Source organism: Mastacembelus armatus, chromosome 18 (assembly GCF_900324485.2).
Source record: "Mastacembelus armatus chromosome 18, fMasArm1.2, whole genome shotgun sequence".
Lineage (NCBI taxonomy): Eukaryota > Metazoa > Chordata > Actinopteri > Synbranchiformes > Mastacembelidae > Mastacembelus > Mastacembelus armatus.
Genome location: NC_046650.1, coordinates 11,193,893 through 11,217,584, shown reverse-complemented (window position 1 = coordinate 11,217,584; position 23,692 = coordinate 11,193,893). Strand labels below are relative to the sequence as shown.

The following is a 23,692-nucleotide window of genomic DNA, read 5'->3' as shown; positions in this document are numbered from 1 at the left end:
AAAACAAACAAACACACATTTCACACACACACACACACACACACACACACAAACATTTCTCATACAGTACATGCATATTCTCATTGCAGGCCACACCACTGCCACACACCTCTAGTCTTTGTGCCCCTCATGCTTAAAGGGAAATACCACTCAGTTTTAGCTTTAGGTTTGGACTGCGTAACTGTTCACTTCTGTTCTTACCAGAAACGAGACAGGAAAATTTGTTCTTCTCTCCGGTCTGGGATGTCACGCTGATGTACAGCTCTGCTGCACAAACACTGAGCTGACAGAGACCAGAGTGTTTTATTTTCTTGGGGATCAGGGGACATTTTCCAGTGTGGAATCCATTACACTGTCACAATAAAGAAGCTCGAAGAACAAAAAAGTCTCTTCAGGCTTCAAAGCGAGTCTCCCCGTTTTCTTTCAAGAAAAGATTAGAGACTGCAGCTTTGGGGACGAGCTGCTCATAAATACTGACATTTGCTATAACGAGGCTTAAATATAGGGAATGTAAATTTTACAGTAGAGTAATATTCCCCTTTAAGTGAATACTGCACAAGAAAAGGTGCAATGGTACAGATGTGTTATATACTTTGTAATACAGTACACATCTCAATACCAGCCAATCAGGCTGGATCACAGCAACTTTGCTACTGATTGTTGGACAAAGGCAAAGTTTTGTTTTTTTTTAACATGTATGGTTTTTCCTTCTATGCTTGGTTGGACTTAGGAATGCCGGGGCAAAAGAGTCCATGGGAAGTAGTGTTTTATACTCTTTTTCCATCTTTGCCTTTTTCCTTTTTTTTTTTTGCAAGACAAACTTAGTCCAGTTCATCCCTTTTTATTGCAAGTTTGATTTTTATCTGCCTGTTCTCAGCAGATAACTAACTTTTTTCAGGTTATCAGGTTGTGCGTGAGGTCTGGAGTGTGTTTATATTCATATATATTTATATATGCGAGTGTGTGTATAAGTGAGAGAGAGACTGAGAAAGAGAGGCAGAGAAGTGCAGGACTGGAGGAATGAGGGAGTACAGGGTCAGAGCGAGGGGACAGGCTTGTTCAGTCAGTTGACGGATGAAGAATTGATCTGGGGGGGAAAATCTTTTTTGGTGCAGAGGGAGAAAAAGAAAAAAAAAATCTGGAATAATCTGTTTGAGGAGGAATAAAAAAATAGTCCTTTCGTGGATTTGGGCCGTCATATCTGAGTTCTTGTGAACGGCCTTTTCTGTTTCTTTCTTCAGTCTAGACTTTCCTCTCATAGTCAGATTTTTGGGCTTTTTTTGTCACTACTTTCTTTCTTTGCTGGAGGATTTGTTTGCTCCAGACAGGTCAGCTCTCTTTCTCTTTTTTTTCTGTCTCTGTGCCTCATTTTCCCCCCACGCATCATTAGTGCTTGATGTCAGGGCCAGCTTTTTACCTCTCCCTGTGTGTTTTGGACCTCTCTCCCCCTCTGTCTCTGTGGTTGATTGCTTGTTTTCTTTTTTGGATCAAAGTGCTGCCACTTCTTTTGACTTTGCATGTTCCCTCTCTCTCTCTCTTTTTTTTTTTTTTTTGCTTTCTTGCATCCCGTCCTCATTCGAACCATCCAGTGAGCTCTACTTCTGCCTTTACATTCGTCACATTCCAGCAGTGCCTAAGAGCTCTGTCCTTGGATCCTTTTTGGACCTCCTCCTCCTGCATTTAGGTTTTCCTTATTCCCTTTTAGCTTCAGCTCATTTTCAGTGTCTGCTTTTGTTACATTCCAGGATGTTTTATCCAAATGTCATTTCCTTCTTCCCCCCTCGGCGAGTCTCCTGCTCTGTCCTCAGGGTTTTTTTGGTCGCCCGTTGCGTGGCAGGTTCTCCACCGTGTTGCTGAGCCGGTACTTGACGATGATGCTGTGCACCGTGGACTTGGGCATCCTCAGCTCCTGCCCAATGGCCCCCTCTGACTTGCCGTCTTTCCAGAGGTCCACCACTCGCTGCCGCTGCACCACATCATGCTCCTTGGTCTTCTGGCAAACACCGGTAGCAGTTGGCCCTCCGGCGGCTCCCCCAGCAGCTCCCCCGGTGGCCCCAGCAGCGGCGGCGGCTTCTGTGGGGGCAGACAAGCGGCAGACTGTAGTGGAGACTCGCAGAGGGGAGCAGGATAATGTCACACTTTACTGGTCCCTGTAGGGAATTCTCTTTTAGCTCGTCTCCCTCCTCTGCAGGGAGGTCAGGGGTCGAGGGGAAGCTACTAGAGCTGGCAGGGGTTCAGCTGGGCAGGTGCTTGCAGACATGAGGGTTTGAACCCTTGTGTTCGACTCCATCTCTCTAATTTCTACCCCCCATAAAAGACGAAGCTCTTTCTAGAAAATGGGATTCCCTTTAGTGCAGATGAGCAGCTTCCTCATAGCAGTACTGATAGCTGAAACAGGTCGTCCAAAACAATTCAAAGGAATAAAGATACTGAGCCAATGCTGACATGCTGTCATGTGTGAGAGCACAAAAACAGTCCTTCACTGGAGCATTTTGTGTATCATTACATTTTGCAGCAAAGTTCACAGAGTGCAGCTAAAGTAGTAGATGTGCAGTTAAAATGTTCCATGGCAGACAAGCGTATTTTTGGACATGTTTTGTGTACTCAAGTGAAGGAGTTTCTCTCAGGAGAGTGTAGTTAATGGAGGGAAACTAGGAGGTCACAAAAATCAGAGGATTGTGTTGTTTTAACTCCGTCCATTTCTCCGGCTCACTTTTTCCCGCTCTGTCCGACTCTAGGAGGTCAGGAACCAGCACGACCCCAATCAGGCCCACAAATGTGGGTCCGTTTGTTTGCATGCTTCAGGATGTTCTGACTGCGGCCGGCTCAGCTGAGCTGCTCGCCACGAAGCATCCCCCTACACGCCAAAAGCCCACGGAGCAACACAACTTGCTCGTGACTATTTCTGAACAGCCAGCGCTCGGCCCAGCCCTCTGCCAGTTCACAAGTCACAACACGACGTTTACACAACCTAACTTCTTCTGTGGTTTCTGTCCCTCTCAAAATACCTTGGTACGAAGTCCGAATGTTTTCTTGGCACGGCCAGACTCAGACAGGCTGAGCATAATGACATTTTCAGAGATAGGCCCTGGCTCTCTAAAATAAAATGCTTTTGACAGATGTCTCAGTCTACAATTACATAAATCATGATACACTGAGAGGCAGGCGCAGCCCTGAGAGAACTGGGTGTTGTGGTTTTTAGGGCAAAGCTATTGGGGAATATCAAGTTTTACCAGTTATCTCTGCCACATCTCCACTATTTAAACACCCCCCAACATGAATAGACACGCAGAGTGGAGAGTGTGTCTGGTGAGCATATGCTGTTACCAATCCAATTATGAGAAAATAAATTCACAAACTGAGTGTGTGATCTGACAGACCACAGGCGAGGGGAGCTGGGCAGGAAACCAAGACAAAACAGATTTTAATGAAATTGATTCTAAAGCTTCTAACTCAGTTTTTAGAACAACAACAGGACTTCACAAGAGAAAAAAAAAAAAAAACATTCTTGAAAGCGAAAATAGGCCTCAGACAGGTTTGATAGCACAGACTGTGCTTTACTGTTGCACAATGTGTCATTACTGCTGAGTCCAGTGTTGGGGTTGGACATGTTAAGGGATGAAAATGCCTTAATAGAGCAGTGCAGCACACTTGTGTTTGATTTTGGTAATGTCTATTTCAGGTGTCTATCTGGCAGCCACATCAGAAACTCTGCTACAGATGTTTTTTGTTTTTTTTTTGTTTTTTTTCCCCAAGACTCAGACAGACCTTTCTGGATTTTTAAGCTTCCACAACCTGCTCAGGAAGATAAAGTGTCAGGGTTGCTTTAGAAAACATCAGGTAGCTCTCAAAGCTGCACATTTAAGGCTTATATTGAATAATGCTGTACTTGATCACAAAACTAACTGTAGTGAGCAGAATTTTTCCTGAAATGCACTATTCCCCACAGAAATTAATTTTTTTTTTTTCCCCCCATTTCCTTTGCTGGATGATTTTCCACAACATAACCATATAAAGCTGGAATTCCTGAGACGAAGGCTTTAAATAGGAGCGATATTTTGGACTGGTTTTGCCCATCACTGGTGCAAGTTGGCACATAATCAAGTCCAGATCTCTAAAGATGGATTTGTGCTCTTCGGTCAGGGTGTCATGGAGGCACTGTAGCTCCACTGCAGCTGATGTGCACCCTCTCAAACATTTAACTACAATATGAGTGAAGACATGCAAGAAAAATTGAGATTGGTCAGCTTGGATTAGATGTTACATCGCGGAAGATTACTGAAGACCTTGCGACTTCAGTTTTCAGCGTGATTTTAGAAAGGGCAGTACAGCTATTTAGCATTGTCATACAAAACCACTGCCACGAAGTTGAATGACTTGCTAAGAATGATCCAAAGCCAGAGCCTGAGTTAACCCTGACGACATCAATTAGGGGTTAATTTCTCTCCCAGAGCCACAAAACAATCAGAAAATGATATATAAATGTTTGTATGTTAAACTGTAGTCAATATGACTAACAAACTTGGTAGATTGCCCCTTTAAACATTAAAGTCTTTCTTTTTTGTTAATACTTCATCGTAGTCCTGTACTCAGTGAACGCAGACAGGTTTCCTCCAGGTGCAACACACACAGAAAGCACAGCACAGCCCTAAGATCTACTAAATCTACTGTCTGGTCTACAACAATCAACAGGTTAAACTCTCGGCTGAACTGTAAATCAGCCCCTGAGTCAGAGGCAGCCATGGTGAGATTGCAATAACATCTCCACAAAGAAGCATAAATCTGCTTGAAATCACCAGCTTGCCAAGTGTCAAACTGATCAAACAAACCAATATTCTTCTTCTGTACTATAATTATGTACGCCCTTATAGCTTATAGTTTTTTTATTTTGCTGTTTCTGAATATAACTTTTTCTCACACTCAGTCACAGGGAGAGCTTTTGCACTGGTAGATGAATAGGAAGTTCCTCTGAAACTTACTGTACCCTGGAAATGGTTTCAGTATGTGTTGTATTAAAGCACAAAATGTCTTTTTTTTTTTTTTTTTTTTTAAAAGAGCTGTGTCTTTATTGAAAATGAAAAAGTCCACATATCTATGGGATTATTTTTGTACATACGTCTATCTGATAGATGAGACCCTTGTATCTCAACTTTAAATACTTTTCTGGGATTGAGCAGCTGCTGTTAGAACGACACTGACCTGATATGAAGGATCCGGGCGGCATCTGACTGTAGTTAGCTCCTCCCATGTGGAGGGCGCTTGGCGGGGCGGGTGTGAAGGGGGCTCCATAGTTCTGAGGGGTGGCGTAGGGTCCTGGAGGTATAGGCTGTAGAAAGAAAATGTTTGTTTTCACATGAAGGATAGGATTTCTTAAGAAAAAAAAAAAAAGAAAAAAAAAAGAAAAGAGGAAGAATCATCAATGGAGAAGACAAGACAAACCACTTTTAAGCTTGGTAAACTGACAAAAAAAACTGCTAAATAAGCAGCTGTGGAGGGAAAAAACAGGTGGGCGGCAAGATAATAGGCTCTGTATTTTCATTGGCTGCCTTCCATCTATTATTTTTCCACTGAGTGCAGGCAGCTTGGGCAGATTTCAACTTGTGAGTGAGGCTGGTAAAAGTCTGGGATTAACTGTGTGTGGTTTAAAAGCAGGTTACTGACCGGGGGTGTGTGCGTCTCAGTGCCCTTGCTGGCCAGGCGGCTGAGGATGCTCCTCTCAGACATTTGGAGGCGGGCAGCGATGGGCGGGACTCTGGACAGCGTGGCCGGTAGTCGGGTCACGTCGGCCTTCATGTCACTCAGTAGCTCCTCCAACTGGTTCAACACTGCAATAACAGCAAAACACATTAATAACAACTGACTTACTGGAGGAAAGACCCTTCAGTTTGAATCCTTCTTTTTGGGCCTATCCTTTTCATTTGTGTTAAACTTTATTGATGAACGCAGAAATAAATGAAGGCTTACAAAGGATACCATATGGTTTCAATTTAGAAAGACACCCATTTCTTCCTCTTTTTAGAAGGAATTTCTGCTCCCATCCTTTATCTTTCCATCCTGTCAACACAGCCCTGCATGAAATAACTCACTGACTGACTAGAAGCATAGCTTCACAGAGCTGATAAAAATGTTTACGTGCACTGATTAACTTCAGTGCTATTACGTGCAGAAATAAAAGACGCGATCACATGATCAACAGTAGTGAATCAAGCATCTCATCCTCTCGACAGAACAATGTAAACATGGACAGACTTGCCAGGGAGGCAATGAGGAAATGTTTGGGCCTATCGTTTGACATCGTGTAAGCATATCTGCTTGGCTTTACTGAATCGCTCCAGGCAGAGCGATATGGTTGCTGCAGCAGGAAATATGGCAATTGCACAACAGCTTTTGTGAGATGTGTTGATGTGTATCTTTCATTCATTGGACGCCTGTGATTATGCGCCTGCCAATCTCTCCCACTCTGCTTTTTTCACACACATTGATTTTTTTTATTAACTTGCACAATTTTTATTAAATGCATAAAAAAAACCCTGACCTTTGTGCAGGACAGCGTTGGCTGGCTTGTTGCCTGCCAGCGACTCCTTGCTGAGGTGCTGGTGTGACTCCGCCAGGCATTCCACCTCAGCAAAGCGTGCGTTGAGCGCCATGGCCGGGTGGCTCGGGTCCTGGGTCATGTTCAGGTAGGCCGCCCGTCGCAGCTGCTCCTCTATCACCAGCGCCTGCTCCAACAGCTGGAGGGCAGGGGGTCAGGAGGAGTCACAGAAAGAACAAAATGCATTAAAGCCAGTTAAATCTGAAATTAAGCTTTGTCTCAATTCAATACTGCAAAATCTTTATAAACAATCAATGATACAACTGAGAATTATTTGCATTAACAATAATGGTGCTATTAGTTTGTCTAAATATATCGGACAACAGCCCATTACAATTTCTCACAGCCCAGGATTTGATTTAACCAACCAAAACTCAAAAATGTTCAGTTCACTCATATTCTCATAACAAAAACCATCAAACACCCTGACATTCAACAAATGGTTGGTATTGCTGCCTAATTGGTAATAATTCATCAGTATCTCTGTACTGTTTTTGCAGTTAGTACACACAGAATTCAAAGTGCTCCTCTGCAGTGGGCAGTTTAGTTTCACGCTGATATATTTTTGACAATAAAAGCACAATTTAAAATACGTCTGTTTCACTTCTCATTCACTTTCTCATTCATAAAAGCTGATTTACTGTCACAGAAAGAAAGAGAAAGCACACGACAAAGACTAATAACAGCAGGGCAGAACTAAATAATGTCAAACGCTTCTTACGAATGTACTTGTTTCATTTCAGCCTCTGCAAACCCTGTTCAGAGGTTCACAGACTGTATATAATTTAAGCTCCTCCCCTGCACAGCTGAATTCACAGACGCAGCCACTAACTGCATTGACAAGTGTTAGAGGTCATTTGCGATCTGAATGAAAACAAAGACACACACACATCCCACATGATGATAGTCACACCCTATATAATGACACCTTTACTACACAAAAATGACAAAACAGTGATTAGAAACATTTTTAAAAACACAAATCTGAATTTTCTCCTGCTTTTCTGATGATTCTCCTTTTGTCTGGCCCCTTCTCTCATCACATATGGTCTGAAATCTCCTTCAGTAACTTGCTCTTATTCTACCAGTGGCTTTAATTGACGTGTATATGCCGTTTCTCCACTAGTCTGTGAAATGCAGGCGTTTCATGGGAATTTTAAACTTCATGCAGTAATTCAGTTGTAATCACACAGGTTGCAAAAGATCATATGATGTTACACAATCAATTACAACTAAGATCTAAGAAGGACTTGGTGTGAAATTGTGTTTTGTGCTGTGTTGTACGTTCTTGATGTCAGATTTACAAAAATTATTTAGCAAGAGAGATGGCGAGAAATGAAGAATGACACAGAGAAAGAGATACAGTAAATGAGGATGTTGAGGGCAGGATCTGAAACATGTGAGCCGCTCAAAAACAGGATGAGAGCTCTTCCAGAAATGCAACGGTCAGCAACACCCTCCAGTCAATATGTGGGTCTAGGGGCATCTGTCATCCGACCATCAAAGTCAGGTGATCGAAGACACTGAAAAATGTTCCTGAAACGGTTTGTTTGGATAAACAGGGCACTGAATCTCAAGACCTTTTCATAGCAACCCAAATGTAATTTAGGAGTGTTGGAAACTGTGAAGCTGAAGCTGCAGTGAGTCTTACCTTGAAGCGTCGAGCCAGAAACTTGTTCTTCATCTCAAGGAAGTTGCCTTTGTTCGCCTGAGACTTGAAAGGCTCGTTGACGATGGCGAACTGGGGATCGTTCTGGATGTCCTGCCATCGAGCGTAGCCGTGACTGACACAGGGGTCAAGGGTCGTGGTGGCAGTGTGGGTCATCCTAACCTACCTAATTCATTCATCGCTTTAAAGCTGAGCAGGAAAGGTTCTTAAATCTCAAATGTCAGATTTCTCATAACTGACCAGCAGCTGGTCAGATCAGTTCAGCACAAAAACTGGAAACAGGGAAACAGCTGCAACACAATCTGAATCTTAAATGCTCAGTTATGAACACACACTGCAGCTCGTTTGGTTTAGTATGTTCACAACTCTAACATTTAATATTTCCCTTGCCTTACTATTCATGGTAAGCTAAACCACAGACACAAGGGTGGTACAGTATCAGTCTGTTCATAAAAACTCTTGGAAACCAACCCAAATTCATTAATCTTGACCTTTTCCTTTAAGGCAAACTGTATTTTGAGTGTGATTTATTTCATTTTCCACATTAAAATATAAAATTGCAGTGACTTTAACACAGTTTCTGGAGCAAAGCATCTGCCCCCTTTTGCTTTACTCTAACTGGGCCAGGGCATTAACTTGCAGAATAACGAAAACAGTTTTATGTGACTGCTGCATGGCCTTAATTACAATAATAGAGGGAACAATGTGAAGTAAATGGCCTACTACATTAGCTGCCAGCAGTGAGTTTGCTGTTTACTGAGCTCTCGCTGCCTTGTGGACTTGTGGATGCTGGGCTTCTGCAGGCTGACAGAAAAATAAACACACCAGGGTCATTACTGGGCAACTGCTGTCAAGGATACATCACGATTCCTGCCAGCAGCCAGAAGTCGTGCCGGCGGTGCCAGATCTCGTTCATCTTCCCCGAGGAGATGGCAGCCCTCTCCTCATTCTGCCAAAGTGTGTGCAGCTCTGTGGGAAGAAGCCAGCACACGGTTTAAAAAAAAAAACAAAACAAAAAAAAAAAAAAACAGGTTGGTCTTGAAATCCTTAGCTCTGTGAAACGCAGCTGCAGGTGTTTCTACAGCACACAGAGCTTTTCTGGGTTTGTGATGAATGTGAAGATAATTTTAGCTCAATGCTCCTTTTGTACAGAAGCTCTGAAAACCAACGACAAGAGTTTTTTGTGTGTGTTTTGTAGTAAATGTGTTGTTTAGACTGTTTCGCAGTCTGTTTGGTCATTTTCACCTTTTCAACATCCACTCCTCATCTTTCAGGGATCTTCGAAATCTTTAGATCTATCAATAAGAATAAGGTTTTTGAATAATTTACACAATCCCGTATAAAAAAGAATTTAACAGCGCTGTCGTCATCTTGCATCTAAAACTGAGAAAAGAGGAAAGTCTTGGCTCAATCTGTTCAAAATGTGTTCTTCATTTTTGACTCCCACGTGTTTTGTGTGCATTTTGGTTTAGGGACATTCATAGAAAATTAAAGTGCTTTGTAGTAAAGAGTCCTGCATCGTCTGTCGGTGGGTCTCTGAAGCACAGTTCAGTGTAGCCACAGCAGCTGACGGGAACATTAATCCCTAGATCTTTGCCTTTTACTTTGTTGATCTTCTTTCAGCACATACTGAATATTTTTGACCAAATGTGCATTTCATGCCGAACAGATAAAAAGTCTGAATTAAAATTTCTGAAGTGACACCAGGAAACACAGATGTTAAAAAGATGAAATTATTGTTTTCCTCTACATATAGTCTTAAAATATATTACGTTCAGTACCGGATAGGTGATTTTAATCTACTGCACACACACCGTAAGTCAGTACTAACCAGTAAATCCACCATCTGCGATGTTGAACATGAAACGAGGTCGCTCAGTCAGAGGCTTGCCATTGCCCTTAGGCACCTCCTCCTTAGCTGCTTTGACTTCTTTCCCAGCATCCTTCTCACCTCTGACCTCCTCTGTTACAGAGACAGCACAAGTATTATTTAGTGAAAATATGATTGATGGCAGCATACTTTCACAGACAGTCAGACTAACCTTTCTTGACATCAGACACCTCGGTCTTATCCTTGGCATCTGTTGCTTCCGTTGCTGCCGGTGTCTCATCCCGCTTCTCTTTGTCTTTTTCCTTCTCCTCCCCAGCCTTCTCTCCTTCTGCAGGAACAAACAGAACACCGCAATGAACATTTGCAAGGACTTGTTGTGTTGTGCCACACAGCGTCGCTATCAGGTTTCATCTAATCGACATAATTGACTCAGCTTGATTTTTACCTGATTTCTCCTCTTTGACCTCTGCGTCTTGCTTTGATGACTGTTTCAGCTCCTCTTTGCTCTCCTCCTGTACTTTTTTCTCCTCCGATCCAGCAGCTGGAGTGTCATTTGTTTCTTTCTTCTCCTCCTCTCTCAGGTCACCCTCTTCTTTGCCGTCGCTTTTTTGACCAGGAGACGCACTCTGTGACGTCTCTTTTGATGAGGAAGAAAGCTACGGACGGTAGAAAAATAAAATAGAGTAAATATTATACAAACAACATCAAACCAGTACGTTACGTTTTCCTTTTTTTTATTCATTTGATACAAAAAAACACTGGTCTGCCTCACAAAACTGTTAACATTAACGGAAAATATATGATTTGTAGTGGATTAACATATCCTTAACTTGATTATTACAAGTTAATAATATAAGTTAAATTGATTAAAACGGGCCAAAACCCAAACAAACACGGGTCTTTTAGCCAATCAGTGTGTTTTGAGACAGTGTCCCACCTCTTCAGGGTCTCCCGTCTTGCTGCCGTCCACCTCTTTCCCCTCATCCTTCTCTTTCTCCGACAGGACCTCACCTTCCTCTTTGTCCTCTTCCTTCTCTCCCTCTTTTCCATTCTTTTCTAGCTTGTCTGCTGGAGCAGGGGTCGCTGCACATGTTCAGACAAATAAACACACACATTATTGGAGGTCATGTCCAACTCCAGCTCTATCTGGGCCCCCGGACACCGGGCGCCCCCTGGTGGATGGGTCCGATTATGTACCACATCAAACCAACGTGAGATGTTTGACTACCTGGCTTGGAGGTGCATGGTGTGTTGTTATAACTGGCATCGGGGGTGGGCGTGGCTGTCTTCACCACAGGCGAAGAAGCCCTGGATGAGGATTTGTCTATGCTGACCTCAGGCTTGAGCTCTGGAAGACTCCACCGCCCATTGATGTGCTCAAACTCCTGGATCTGAACACAAAACACCACCTGCTCAACAAAGCTTGGCCCATATTGGCTTCACCTAATTCCACCTTATTTAAACTCACCACCCACATGCCCTGTTGTCCTGGCAGTATATCATACATTCCCCCCAGGATAGACAGCAGCTCAGGATGTGTGCAGGTTTTAACAAGTCGGACCGAAACAGGATTAAAGATGTTTGGATAAACTAAAACAAACTGGCAAAGTGAGAGTAGTGGAGCAATCAGAACATCTTTGAAGACGTCATGGTTGATTTCTACACTAGAAGATAATTTAAACATCTCTGACATTTTATTTAGGATCTAAAAATAATATTGCCTTCGAGGAGCGGTGGTGTAGTGGAGTCCGCCGTTTGCGCGCGCCAGATTCAAACCTAGCTATGAAGTAAATATTTACAGGATACATTACAGTGTGTAATCTGTTTCTTATTTCACTGATAACAGGTTTCAATCTTTACAACTCCTTCACCTGGAGCCGTAACACGTCACGTCAACATTTCATAACAGCCGTTAGGTTAGACGACACACCTCAAACCACAGGTGTCGCCAAAGTTCACCAGGACTAAACTTTTAGGCTCAGAACTTGTTTCAATCACCACATCATTCCTGATCTAGAGAGGAGAACAGCGGTGGCCTGACCTTCTTCTTGACGAGGGACATGACACCGATTCGCGTGAGGACCGGCTGGCGACACAGGCCCTCCCTTGGGACGCCGTCTGCGAACGTTTCGGCGCCGTCAGCCACCGGCTCGCACAGGTGACGCATAAACAGAGACACATAAGCTCTGGCAAAGGAGAGGACAGAGGTATGTGATTTAAAGGAGAAAGATTATACCCAAATAGTTATAACTGATATTTTCCCTTTATTTTTGTGACTTACTTGAATTCTTTCTCCGTCTTGCCCCTCAGGTCTCTGACCAGCCACTGAGAGGAGAAAGCATCCTGAGACGGCATCCCCCAGCGCATCACAGCATTCAGGAAAGCCTTTCTCTGACGTGTGTTAAAACCCAGCACCTGTCAATGGATATTACTACACATTATGTACGTCCCTGTGTCAAACTGGACAGTGGAATTGGTGTTGGTCTGTTAAAATGTATCTGTGCAGTATGGTTTTTCTCAGAGGCCTTAAACAAACGTCAGGATTAGAAAAGTTTGTAGTCGTCATTGCATTTGTTAAAGTTCCTAAAGACTTGGTTGGAATAGGTCTGACTGCCTAATAATACTAAAATAACTTTGACTCCCTGCCTGAACAGTACAGGCCATTATAATCACGTCCTCCATTATCAGGATGATAAATGAGCCTGGAAGGTTTTGGAATCGTTGGAGATGGATGCTGCCATCTCCCATTTAAGATTATTAGAAAAATATCTAAGAGTGCAAGTTCACTTTAAATAAAGCTGACAGGTTCCAGTATTATCACAATAAATTATGCCCAAAAATGAAAGCAGGCCTGGTTCCAGAGAGATGCACAGACCTCAAGGTTGCCTCCGACTCTGGCCAGAAGAGGAGGCAGAGGTTTATCCTTCTCATTTCTCAACTGGCGACGCGACTGCCTTCGACCTGAAGGAAAAAAAAAAACAGGCAGGAAATGTAACAACACAGAGGAATAAATCCTGTAGGAGTAAATCATTAATTTGATGTTTGCTTTAGATTCCTCACATTTGCAGACTTGCAAGTTTCCTTAAAATTTACAGCTAATAGCCTGCACCAACCAGGAATCAAAAGCTTCTGAAGTGCTTGGAGCGTTTTCCTTTAACTAGCTGAGGTAGGAGGAGGTGGATGGTGGTTTGCATTTTTGGCAGTGGGACTTGGTCGACTCTGCCAGGCAACTGTAACAACTAAATCAATTTCAGGCCGTAATTCAACACAGACCTGTGTGTGTTACAACAGACATCTTTCATTGTTCATGAGCTGCTCTGCTTGACGTCTCTTTTTTTAAATTAAATCTCTCCTTACCTTCTGGCCGATCGTCAAAGTCCTCATCCTCCTCCTCGGAGCCCACTGAATATTCGGACTGGTTATCTGAGATGTCAGCATGCCACTCTGGATCAGAACATGGTAGTGTGTCAGTAGGCCAGGCCCATTCACAATAACTCAAACAGAAGGCAACAATCTTTCTATCTTCAACTGAGATCATAAGAAAACAGCAATAAATCTTAACAATGAATAAAAAAACATCGAGGCTTAGGCTCCTCTTGTACTGCTAATGTGTTCCTAATACCAAGGTGTCACTGACATGAAACACTTAGAGGAGTTTCCTCAGCTTAGTTGAGCTTTTTCGGACTAACGGGTCCAAAAAGGAACACATCCAAACCAGGTCCCTACCTTGGTCTTCCTGTGCACCATCATTGTAGTTGACAGGTTTGCGGTTCCTCTTGCCTTTACCCAGCTTGCTGGCCAGGTCCTCCTGTTGCTGCTCATAATGATGCCGCAGCAGTTTCTCCCAATAATCTGGATCCACGTTCTCCTCCTGTTTGATGATCTCTCGCTCAATCTCCTCAATCTGGAGCATCAGACATGTAGACGCATTAAATAAAAGATGGAAATTGTGACTGATTCATTAAAGCCAAGGTATCTGAATCTGAATTCACCTTCTTTTCTCACCCCCGTCACTTTTAAAAAACTTATATTGAGACAAACTTGTGTGAATGTATGTGAACTCGCTAACAAAGCCCCCTGTCTTCTTTACGTTCCAGTGTGTGAATGTAACATCCTGCTCCCTCACACCTTGTCCTCCTCTCGGACCATGTACTGGGCCACTTTAAACGAGCTGAGGTACTCGTTCATGTTCTGGACGTCCGAGTCGTCGGTGTCGTCTTGGCTTCGGTCCAGCAGTCGCTCGATGGCAGTACTGTCGTAGTGGATCACGTTGCCCTCATCCTCAACCTTATCCCTTGAGCTATTCTTCATACCTGGCAAATGTGGAGTTAAAAAAAAAAAAAAAAAAAAAAAAGTGTCCACGTCTTCCAGAAAAATTTAGCAAATGATGTTTTTCTTTTAACCAATTATATTGTCATTCCTGTGGCCAAAACTGTGAAGATGAAAGAACATTAAAGTGAATGCTTTTGACAAAATAATTTCGTTTAGGAAAAGAAGCCTGCCAGCTCTTCACTAAGAGAATCAGTCCCACTGCAACTTTTACCAAAACTACTTTAGTTTAACAAGAATATCTATTGCGGCTCGTTTGCCTACAATTTTCAACAATTTGAACAATATCTGTTGTTACCTTCGCCTTCGTCCTTGAAGAGCTCTTCTGTTCCAAACTTGAGGATGTCATCCAGTTCCTGCTTGGTCATGGACCCAGCTTTAGATCCCAGGCCTGGCCGGACCACCAGGTGAGTCAGCATCATCTTCCTCTTGGCCACCTGCGTGATCCGCTCCTCCACGCTGGCTCGCGTCACAAAGCGGTAGATCATCACCTTGTTGGCCTGTCCGATGCGGTGGGCTCGACTAAAGGCCTGCGTTAAGACGGACAAGAAAAACAATTTCAAGTTTTGATACAAAAGAAGTTTAAAAGCAGATAATTGTGCCCTTCTTTACGAGTTTCCAGCCTCATGTTACCTGGATGTCGTTGTGAGGGTTCCAGTCAGAGTCGAAGATGATGACGGTGTCCGCTGTGGCCAAGTTGATGCCCAAACCTCCCGCCCTGGTGGAGAGCAAGAAACAAAACTGACAGGCCCCAGGAGCTGGAAACAGAGAGATAACACCACCAATAACAACATCATTATAAACGACAACACCATAACACAAATAACTTCACACAAAAAGTCTATCCATACAGTTACTAATTTTATCTTTATGGTGGTAACACAATTGTCACTTTTTTTGCAAACATTTTCTCTGGCACATTTTCTATTTGTTATTTTCTTCCTATGTCACTGAGGTTATTCCTACTGTAGTCTTCCTGTGTGGCTCTGACGGCCTGTTACATTTTAATATTATAAAGAATAAATGCAAACCCACAGGCTCTAATACATCTTATACAACTTCAGAAACTGCTTTGTGCTACTGCCGCATGAAAACGTACCCTGCATACAACCCAGTGTTTACGATCCTTCGAAATGCAAGACGCAATCTGTCATTTTGAGACTGGTTCTTCTAAATACAGTGGGTACGGAAAGTATTCAGACCCCTTTAAATTTTTCACTCTTTGTGTCATTGCAGCCATTTGCCAAAATCAAAAAAGTTCATTTTATTTCTCATTAATGTACACTCAGCACCCCATCTTGACAGAAAAAAACAGAAATGTAGAAATTTTTGCAAATTTATTAAAAAAGAAAAACTGAAATATCACATGGTCATAAGTATTCAGACCCTTTGCAGTGACACTCATATTTAACTCACATGCTGTCCATTTCTTCTGATCCTCCTTGAGATGGTTCTGCTCCTTCATTGGAGTCCAGCTGTGTTTAATTAAACTGATTGGACTTGATTAGGAAAGGCACACACCTGTCTATATAAGACCTTACAGCTCACAGTGCATGTCAGAGCAAATGAGAATCATGAGGTTGAAGGAACCACCCAAGGAGCTCAGAGACAGAATTGTGGCAAGGCACAGATCTGGCCAAGGTTACAAAAGAATTTCTGCAACACTCAAGGTTCCTAAGAGCTCAGTGGCCTCCATAATCCTCAAATGGAAAAAGTTTGAGACGACCAGAACTCTTCCTAGACCTGGCCGTCCAGCCAAACTGAGCAATCGTGGGAGAAGAGCCTTGGTGAGAGAGGTAAAGAAGAACCCAAAGATCACTGTGGCTGAGCTCCAGAGATGCAGTAGGGAGATGGGAGAAAGTTCCACAAAGTCAACTATCACTGCAGCCCTCCACCAGTCGGGGCTTTATGGCAGAGTGGCCCGACGGAAGCCTCTCCTCAGTGCAAGACACATGAAAGCCTGCATAGAGTTTGCCAAAAAACACATGAAGGACTCCCAGACCATGAGAAATAAGATTCCCTGGTCTGATGAGACCAAGATTGAACTTTTTGGCGTTAATTCTAAGCGGTATGTGTGGAGAAAACCAGGCACTGCTCATCAGCTGCCCAATACAATCCCTACAGTGAAACATGGTGGTGGGAGCATCATGTTGTGGGGGTGTTTTTCAGCTGCAGGGACAGGACGACTGGTTGCAATTGAAAGAAAGATGAATGCGGCCAAGTACAGAGATATCCTGGAAGAAAACCTCTTCCAGAGTGCTCAGGACCTCAGACTGGGCCGAAGGTTCACCTTTCAACAGGACAATGACCCTAAGCACACAGCTAAAATAACAAAGGAGTGGCTTCGGAACAACTCTGTGACCGTTCTTGACTGGCCCAGCCAGAGCCCTGACCTAAACCCAATTGAGCATCTCTGGAGAGACCTGAAAATGGCTGTCCACCAACGTTCACCATCCAACCTGACAGAACTGGAGAGGATCTGCAAGGAAGAATGGCAGAGGATCCCCAAATCCAGGTGTGAAAAACTTGTTGCATCATTCCCAAGAAGACTCATGGCTGTACTAGCTCAAAAGGGTGCTTCTACTCAATACTGAGCACAGGGTCTGAATACTTATGACCATGTGATATTTCAGTTTTTCTTTTTTAATAAATTTGCAAAAATTTCTACATTTCTGTTTTTTTCTGTCAAGATGGGGTGCTGAGTGTACATTAATGAGAAATAAAATGAACTTTTTTGATTTTGGCAAATGGCTGCAATGACACAAAGAGTGAAAAATTTAAAAGGGGTCTGAATACTTTCCGTACCCACTTTAAGTCATTTTCAAACCTGACCCCTTTGCCTGATTCCTCATCTCCTCCCACCAGCTACTTGCTTTTCCATCTGCTCAGCAGTGGAGGAGAGTCAACTCCAAACTAGGAATGGGTGACAAGGATCACTCATACATAATCCTCAATCACCATGTCAACATATACCAAGATACAATAACTCCTCTACTGTGAAATAGTTTATGGATAAAATAAAGTTAGAAGGTCTGGTGAATCAAAGTGTCACATTAGTGCAAGAATCGTAGAAAATGACAGAACTGGTCACCAGCAGAGATCATGGACAGCTGAGCCTTTAATGAGACATTTTCTGATATCTCACCATTGAAGCGGTCGATGGCCTCTTGTCTCAGCGCTCCTGTGATGCCTCCATCAATTCTCTCATACTTATAGCCCTCATAGTCCAGGAAATCTTCTAATAAATCCAGCATTTTAGTCATCTACAAAGAGAGGAGAGAAAGCTGGTGAGGTGTGTGTATGTTTTCATCTATAGGTGGTTGCACAGGCACATAAACACAGATGGAAGTGCAGCCTGATGCTGAGCTCTCTGGAGGTGTTATGTGACTAATATAACATGTGATGTGTGTGTGTACACTAATGTAAAGTATGTGTGTGTGTGTGTACCTGTGAGAAGACCAGTACTCGGTGCCCCTGCTCTTTTAGTTTCCTCAACATCTTCTGCAACAGCATCAGTTTCCCAGAAGACTTAGTGAGGGCCGACCCCTCATAAGCACCACTGGGTGTTTTCTGGGCTTCCTACAAACACAAACAAACAATTCCACCAGGTAAATAACAGTGCACAGCACACGAGTGTGCAATTTTAACCATAAAACACAAGGATCCCAGGACAGGATCACAACCTTGCGTCACCACAAGGTGTCACTGTTATGCACTTTAGGAGTGAGTCAAAGCTCAAGGTAAAAAGTTGTGAAGTACTATCAAAGACTGGAGAACTTGTCTGTTTCTCTTCTCACCATGGAGGCAACAGGGAAGAGGTAGGGGTGGTTGCAGCATTTTTTTAGGTCCATCATGATGTTGAGCAGGGAGACCTGGTTCCCTCCACCTTTTGAGTTCAGAGCCTCAAAGTTCTTGGTCAGAATCAGCTTGTAGTATTTTCTGTTGTAAAAAAATAAATAAAATGCTAATCTTAGTGTCCCACCTATTTAATGTAAATCACGTGTAACAATGATTACGATAAACTTCCTTCCTCTTTCTCCTCTCCACCCTGCATTGTTGATTTTTAATAAAAACACATACTCTTGAGTTTGCTTTCACTTGCTGTTTCCATGATGTCGTCTCATTTCTACCACTAACATAACATTTAGCAGACCAACATTGGCTGCTATTAAACTATTTTAAACACACTGGTCAGTGGAAAATAGCAAATGTTTCAGTTGTGGCTTTGTTAATTACCATTAAATGCTGTAATTATGGCCAGTTCCTGTGAAGTCAGAAAACTTTCATGGAAAAAGCTTAGATAACACTTCATCTTTTGGGTTTTTAAAAGGTTCGATCATCACAGCCCAAGGTTTTCAGTTTTCCTTGTGAAAACATATCAGGATGTGTCACTTAAAACTGGGATAAAGCTCAAATAAATGTTCAGACTGCGGCATCACAAACCAAGTGCTATAATAAAACTGCCACAGACTGAAATAAAGCCAGTGAATTCCTGTTCATAGATAACCTTGGCTCACTTGTCAACCAATTCCTAACTTAAATTTGCAGATGTTTGGTCCTTCAAAAACTAAAATCATGTTTGCTGCTAATCTGAACAGTCCACGGTGTCTTCACAGAAAAATCTAGGCCAGTGGATTAAAGTAGAGCAGAATGTCTCAGGTTTGTCCCAGCCAAAAGAAACCAGTAAAAAACATCCACATTTCCCACTCGAATTCCCACAGCATCGTACTTCTGCATAGGGCTCAGCTCCACTCTGACAATCAGCTCGGTCTTGGCAGGCATGTTCTTGAAGACGTCAGCCTTCAGCCTCCGCAGCATGTGAGGCCCCAGCAGGTCATGGAGTTTCTTGATCTGGTCCTCCTTGGAAATGTCAGCAAACTCTTCCAGGAAGCCCTCGAGATTACTGCACAGACGGGGGATTTTGATCAGCAGCAAACATAATTAAGTTTATCAAACCTGGCAGAATAAAGAGTCATTTTGCAGACTTCTTACTTGAAGCGGTTGGGTGTGAGGAAGTTGAGCAGATGAAACAGCTCCTCCAGGTTGTTTTGTAGAGGAGTTCCTGTCAGTAGCAGCTTGTGGTCGATTTTATAGTCGTTCAGACGCCTGAAAAACTGCAAGCAAAGACGACGAAAGCTTAAAATCACTCTCATATATATTATTTATAATTATTACGTCTAAGGGGAACTCAAGGCAGTATTACATCAGGCCCCCTGAGCCCCACACACACACACACACACACACCTCTACATGACTGATGAGGTATTCAAGTTTATTAAAGTAAAATTAAGACAAACCTGTGACATAAAAATATCAAAAATGTGTCAAATACACTGCAGTCCATTTAGAGACACTATCATCATTACATGGTTTGTCCACCAGAGTACTCAAAGGTTTAGTTTTCAGCTGTAAAATGCCCCACTCACTAAATATCTGAAGCACAACATTTCTCTTTTCATTAAATAACATAATATGGGACAGTTCTTAACTGGGTTCTATTAAATTAACCCTGACACACACAGCCATGTAAGTATTGTACCTTGGACTGGTTGTTCTTAAGGCGGTGAGCCTCATCCACCACCAGACAGGCCCAGTCTATGGATTTGAGCGCCGTCTGGTCGATGGTCACCAACTCATAGGAGGTCAGCAGCACGTGGAATTTAATAGGAGCCTCTCTCTGAGAGGAGGAAGAGCAGGAAGAGGATGAGAGAACATTACAGTGGTTAATGTTACTCTACATTTTCCTCCCTACTTATATCTGTGTGATCACTACCCTCCTTCTTCCTCACCCTCAGTTTAAAAGCCTTCTTTCCTCCCTTGACAGCAGTGTCGTCAAAGGAGAACTCGTTTTCTCTGATGATGGCTCGACTGTCCTTGTCTCCCGTGTACGTCACCACATAGAAGTCGGGCGCCCACATCTCAAACTCTCTCTCCCAGTTGATGATGGTGGAGAGCGGAGCGCTGACCAGGAAGGGTCCTTTAGTGTGACCCTGAGAGACAGAGAATGAGAAATCCACACTTTGCTTCAATCGCAGCTGTCACAAAGACATAGTAAAAGATGACAGCAGGGAATAAGCTCTGGTACCTCCTTAAATAGTGAGTAGAGGAAAACAATGGTCTGGATGGTCTTGCCAAGGCCCATCTCATCTGCCAGGATGGTGTCTGTGCCCTGAGCCCAAGAAAAGCGCAGCCAGTTCAGACCCTCCAGCTGGTAGAGGTGCAGGGTGCCGCCCGTCGATGTGACAAAGTCTGGCTGCTCCTCGTATTTTATTGTAGGCTGGAAAAACAAAAGGCCAGAAGAAAGACAAGATGTGACTGGGACACAATTAAGTGTATTTTGGATCAATACACAAACATTATGCTCTAACTGGATAGTTGTTAATGGTTTGGTAAAAGGTTTAGTAAAACTAATTCCAGTCATTTTATTATAGCTTCTTACATTTACTTTAGTCAAGTCAGAATAAAAATATAAGCTGCTCCTATTATACACAATTAATTCACTAGAGTAGAACTTGATTAAGTAAGTAAAACTAACTTAAACTACGCAAATGAATTTGTACTCGACATATAAAGTACACAAAAAGTGTAATTAGAAATAAAATATATCAATATTCAACATCATCAGAGATTCAATATTGAATCTGAAGCTACAGTCCACTCACATCAGTGACCGGTGAGGCAGGAGACTCCTCTTCACCCTCCTGGGTTCTGTTCCTTATCTTCCTGGGTTTGTCTGGGTCCTCTTTCATTATCGCGTCCCTGTTCGACAGGCAGTTATCACTGGGTCAATACATTAATCAGCCAAGGAAGCAAACAAATGCGATATGTAAATGTGAGTAATACATGCAAATATGGGCGAAGTACTGTATATTGTCTGAACTATTCATTAACCACCAGGAGGTTGTAATTTAAATTCTCACATTTAAAATAGCTGCAACAACAATATTACCACAGTCATTTTAATCCATTTTTCAGCATTTAACATTTAACTAAAACTGACCTTGTGCTCTTTCCTGTTAGAGTCAGGTTTGTTTTTCCACATTAAGCTGAGTCAAGGTTAAAATGTTCTCACCTGTGTCTCCAGTAGTTGGCCTTGTAAATTTTAAAGTCAGGAATTTCTAGGTCGTCTCTCTCCCAGGTACACTGGTCATAGGTCAGGTCTCTCCATTTTACTAGGTAGTGGTACATCCCTTTCTTGTCCACACTGACAGGAGCACACACATACAGTACAGAGAGTATGTGAGAAAAACTGTAATATGCATATTCATGTAAATAAATCAGTAATACGCTCTAAGATGTTATGTTTAACAAACTTTGAATATGGGAAATAGATGGTGAAATAACTACTGGCACAGACAAACCTAGACATTGCACGCTCACACAATCTCTCACCTGTGGTTGATGATGCGGTGGATCATCATCCACTCAGGCTTGATGCCATATTTGTAGTACTTGTCCTCCAGGATGGCGTACTGGGGGTCCTTGGCCCTCCTCTTCTCGCTCTTTCCCACTCCGTTCTCATCCTCGCCGCCTGATCCGTAATCCAAACTGGGAGGCTCATCCATATCCGTCTTCCTCTGGTAGTTCCTGTACATCACGGAGTGGAAGATCTCCAGCTGGAGGAAAGAGGGAAGAAGATGGAGACAAAGAATAATTTTCTTCAGGTGTAAAGTATTTATGAGCAGCACGCCGATTTTTTTCTGCCACCATTTTGAGCAGTTCTCACTTGCTCCTCATATCGACTTTATGTCTTTTTTATTCCTTTCTTTTATGGCTTTACTCATCTTGGATCCTTGAGCATTTTTAAAACACATAAAACAACTAATAGTAACAACAGATGCACGATGTTCTTAAGCCTGCTCTTCGCCAAACATCATGAATTACTGATCTTTCCTCTCACCTGTAGCTCAGTGATCCAGGTACAGTGCCAGTAGGACTGCCCGGCCAACTTGACAAAGAACTCCCTCTCGGGTCTGCCCTTCATGGGGGGTGGTGGTGGGGCATCAGGTGGGGCGTCAGGAGCAGGGGGCACAGGAATGGGAGGTGGAGGTTCTCCCCATCGCCAGTGGAGGATTTTCTGGACACGTCCTTTGATTGGCGGGCACTAGAGTGGAAACACATTTGATACTGAGACCTAAATATGTAGCTTTATGTGATGGTAGGAAGTGGAACAGATTTTTTTTTTTTAAATCCAAGAAAAAACAAGTAAAAAGTAAAATAGCCATGAGCCTGAAATAAAAGCACAAGATGATATGTGGACAAAAATGCACTGAACATAAATTAAAGTCATGCTTCAGTCTGTAATATCATTATGTAATTTGCTTTTGATTCTGCTCTGCCATAAATTTGGGAAAATGTTTTTTAATGTCCCATTAGGCGTCTTCTCTTATAAGGAAATAGATGCAATTCACCTCCATCTTATATCAATAAGTGACTCATAAATCCTAGATTTATGGGCTTGTAAAGCAATGTAAGCCCTAAAACGATTAGACTAGATAGAGAGAGAACAAAGAAGAGGAAGGCAACTAACCCTGCATCGCGGACACAGCCACTCTCCGTTGGGGATCTCTGGCAGTGGCGGGTTTAGACAGTGGATGTGGTAGGAGGAGGTGCAGGTGTCACAGCACAACAGTTCACCTCCGTCTTTACACACCCGACAGAACTCCATGTGGTCGTCGTCCTCCTCCTCCGCCCCAGTGGGGATCCCGACCCCGACCTCTGATATTACCCTGTCCTCACTGTCCTCCTCAAAGTCCTCAAAGTCTTCATCTTTCGCTTCCCACTGGACTCCCTCTTTTTCCTGGGAAAAAAAACATTTGACTCAAACATGAGTAATGAATATATGAAGATAAAAGTCATGATTTCATTTTCTATCAGTTTACTGGATCACTTCCTGGACTGGCACATCTGGTCTTCAGGGGGCTCCACCAGGACATACAAGAGGTCTACTTTTTTATGAAGAATCCGTATCAATGAGTGTAACAAAATTTTTAGGAGCAAATTTCCTATTCAATCACCAATGAACAAATGTCATCAGAAGAACGCCTGATGTATCTGGTAGACTCCAGAGTTAGCAGTCACATTTGAAAACTGAGAACTGGGTTAAATAAACAGGTTGACAGACAGAAAAGTAGAAGTCTGAAGTAAAGGCAATGCAATTGGGCAACTTCAATTATGATTATTTATTGTCAGAACTATGCCAAAGTTTCTCTGTGTTTATTTTTCCAGAACATACACAGTGAAACGTTTGGTGGAGAATTTGAGAATTATC

General features: G+C 42.8%; 1 protein-coding gene across 4 annotated transcripts in view; it reads right to left on the bottom strand.

The window, feature by feature from the left end:
• The window catches only part of chd3 (chromodomain helicase DNA binding protein 3), a 35,665-nt gene that overhangs the window by 6,140 nt on the left and 5,833 nt on the right, over positions 1 to 23,692 (bottom strand). Inside the window, exons 9-40 of one of the 4 annotated variants that reach the window (XM_026315230.2) lie at positions 22,952 to 23,221; positions 22,322 to 22,525; positions 21,814 to 22,037; positions 21,494 to 21,625; positions 21,084 to 21,180; positions 20,507 to 20,698; positions 20,211 to 20,411; positions 19,961 to 20,098; positions 19,414 to 19,535; positions 19,151 to 19,324; positions 18,219 to 18,360; positions 17,869 to 18,000; positions 17,567 to 17,684; positions 15,055 to 15,179; positions 14,720 to 14,951; positions 14,221 to 14,405; positions 13,819 to 13,996; positions 13,450 to 13,536; positions 12,968 to 13,053; positions 12,374 to 12,507; positions 12,134 to 12,278; positions 11,321 to 11,483; positions 11,030 to 11,175; positions 10,538 to 10,748; positions 10,304 to 10,420; positions 10,093 to 10,224; positions 9,122 to 9,230; positions 8,244 to 8,376; positions 6,536 to 6,731; positions 5,662 to 5,825; positions 5,200 to 5,326; positions 774 to 2,073 (exon numbers count right to left, since the gene is read on the bottom strand). In XM_026315230.2, the coding sequence (XP_026171015.1) occupies positions 1,805 to 2,073; positions 5,200 to 5,326; positions 5,662 to 5,825; positions 6,536 to 6,731; positions 8,244 to 8,376; positions 9,122 to 9,230; positions 10,093 to 10,224; positions 10,304 to 10,420; positions 10,538 to 10,748; positions 11,030 to 11,175; positions 11,321 to 11,483; positions 12,134 to 12,278; positions 12,374 to 12,507; positions 12,968 to 13,053; positions 13,450 to 13,536; positions 13,819 to 13,996; positions 14,221 to 14,405; positions 14,720 to 14,951; positions 15,055 to 15,179; positions 17,567 to 17,684; positions 17,869 to 18,000; positions 18,219 to 18,360; positions 19,151 to 19,324; positions 19,414 to 19,535; positions 19,961 to 20,098; positions 20,211 to 20,411; positions 20,507 to 20,698; positions 21,084 to 21,180; positions 21,494 to 21,625; positions 21,814 to 22,037; positions 22,322 to 22,525; positions 22,952 to 23,221 (5,085 nt within the window). In that variant the 3' untranslated portion in view covers positions 774 to 1,804. Of the gene's footprint in view, positions 1 to 773; positions 2,074 to 5,199; positions 5,327 to 5,661; positions 5,826 to 6,535; positions 6,732 to 7,477; positions 8,116 to 8,243; positions 8,377 to 9,121; positions 9,231 to 10,092; positions 10,225 to 10,303; positions 10,421 to 10,537; positions 10,749 to 11,029; positions 11,176 to 11,320; positions 11,484 to 12,133; positions 12,279 to 12,373; positions 12,508 to 12,967; positions 13,054 to 13,449; positions 13,537 to 13,818; positions 13,997 to 14,220; positions 14,406 to 14,719; positions 14,952 to 15,054; positions 15,180 to 17,566; positions 17,685 to 17,868; positions 18,001 to 18,218; positions 18,361 to 19,150; positions 19,325 to 19,413; positions 19,536 to 19,960; positions 20,099 to 20,210; positions 20,412 to 20,506; positions 20,699 to 21,083; positions 21,181 to 21,493; positions 21,626 to 21,813; positions 22,038 to 22,321; positions 22,526 to 22,951; positions 23,222 to 23,692 lie in introns of those variants that run through there. The other 3 variants (XM_026315238.2, XM_026315247.2, XM_026315257.2) reach the window with 3 other exon arrangements.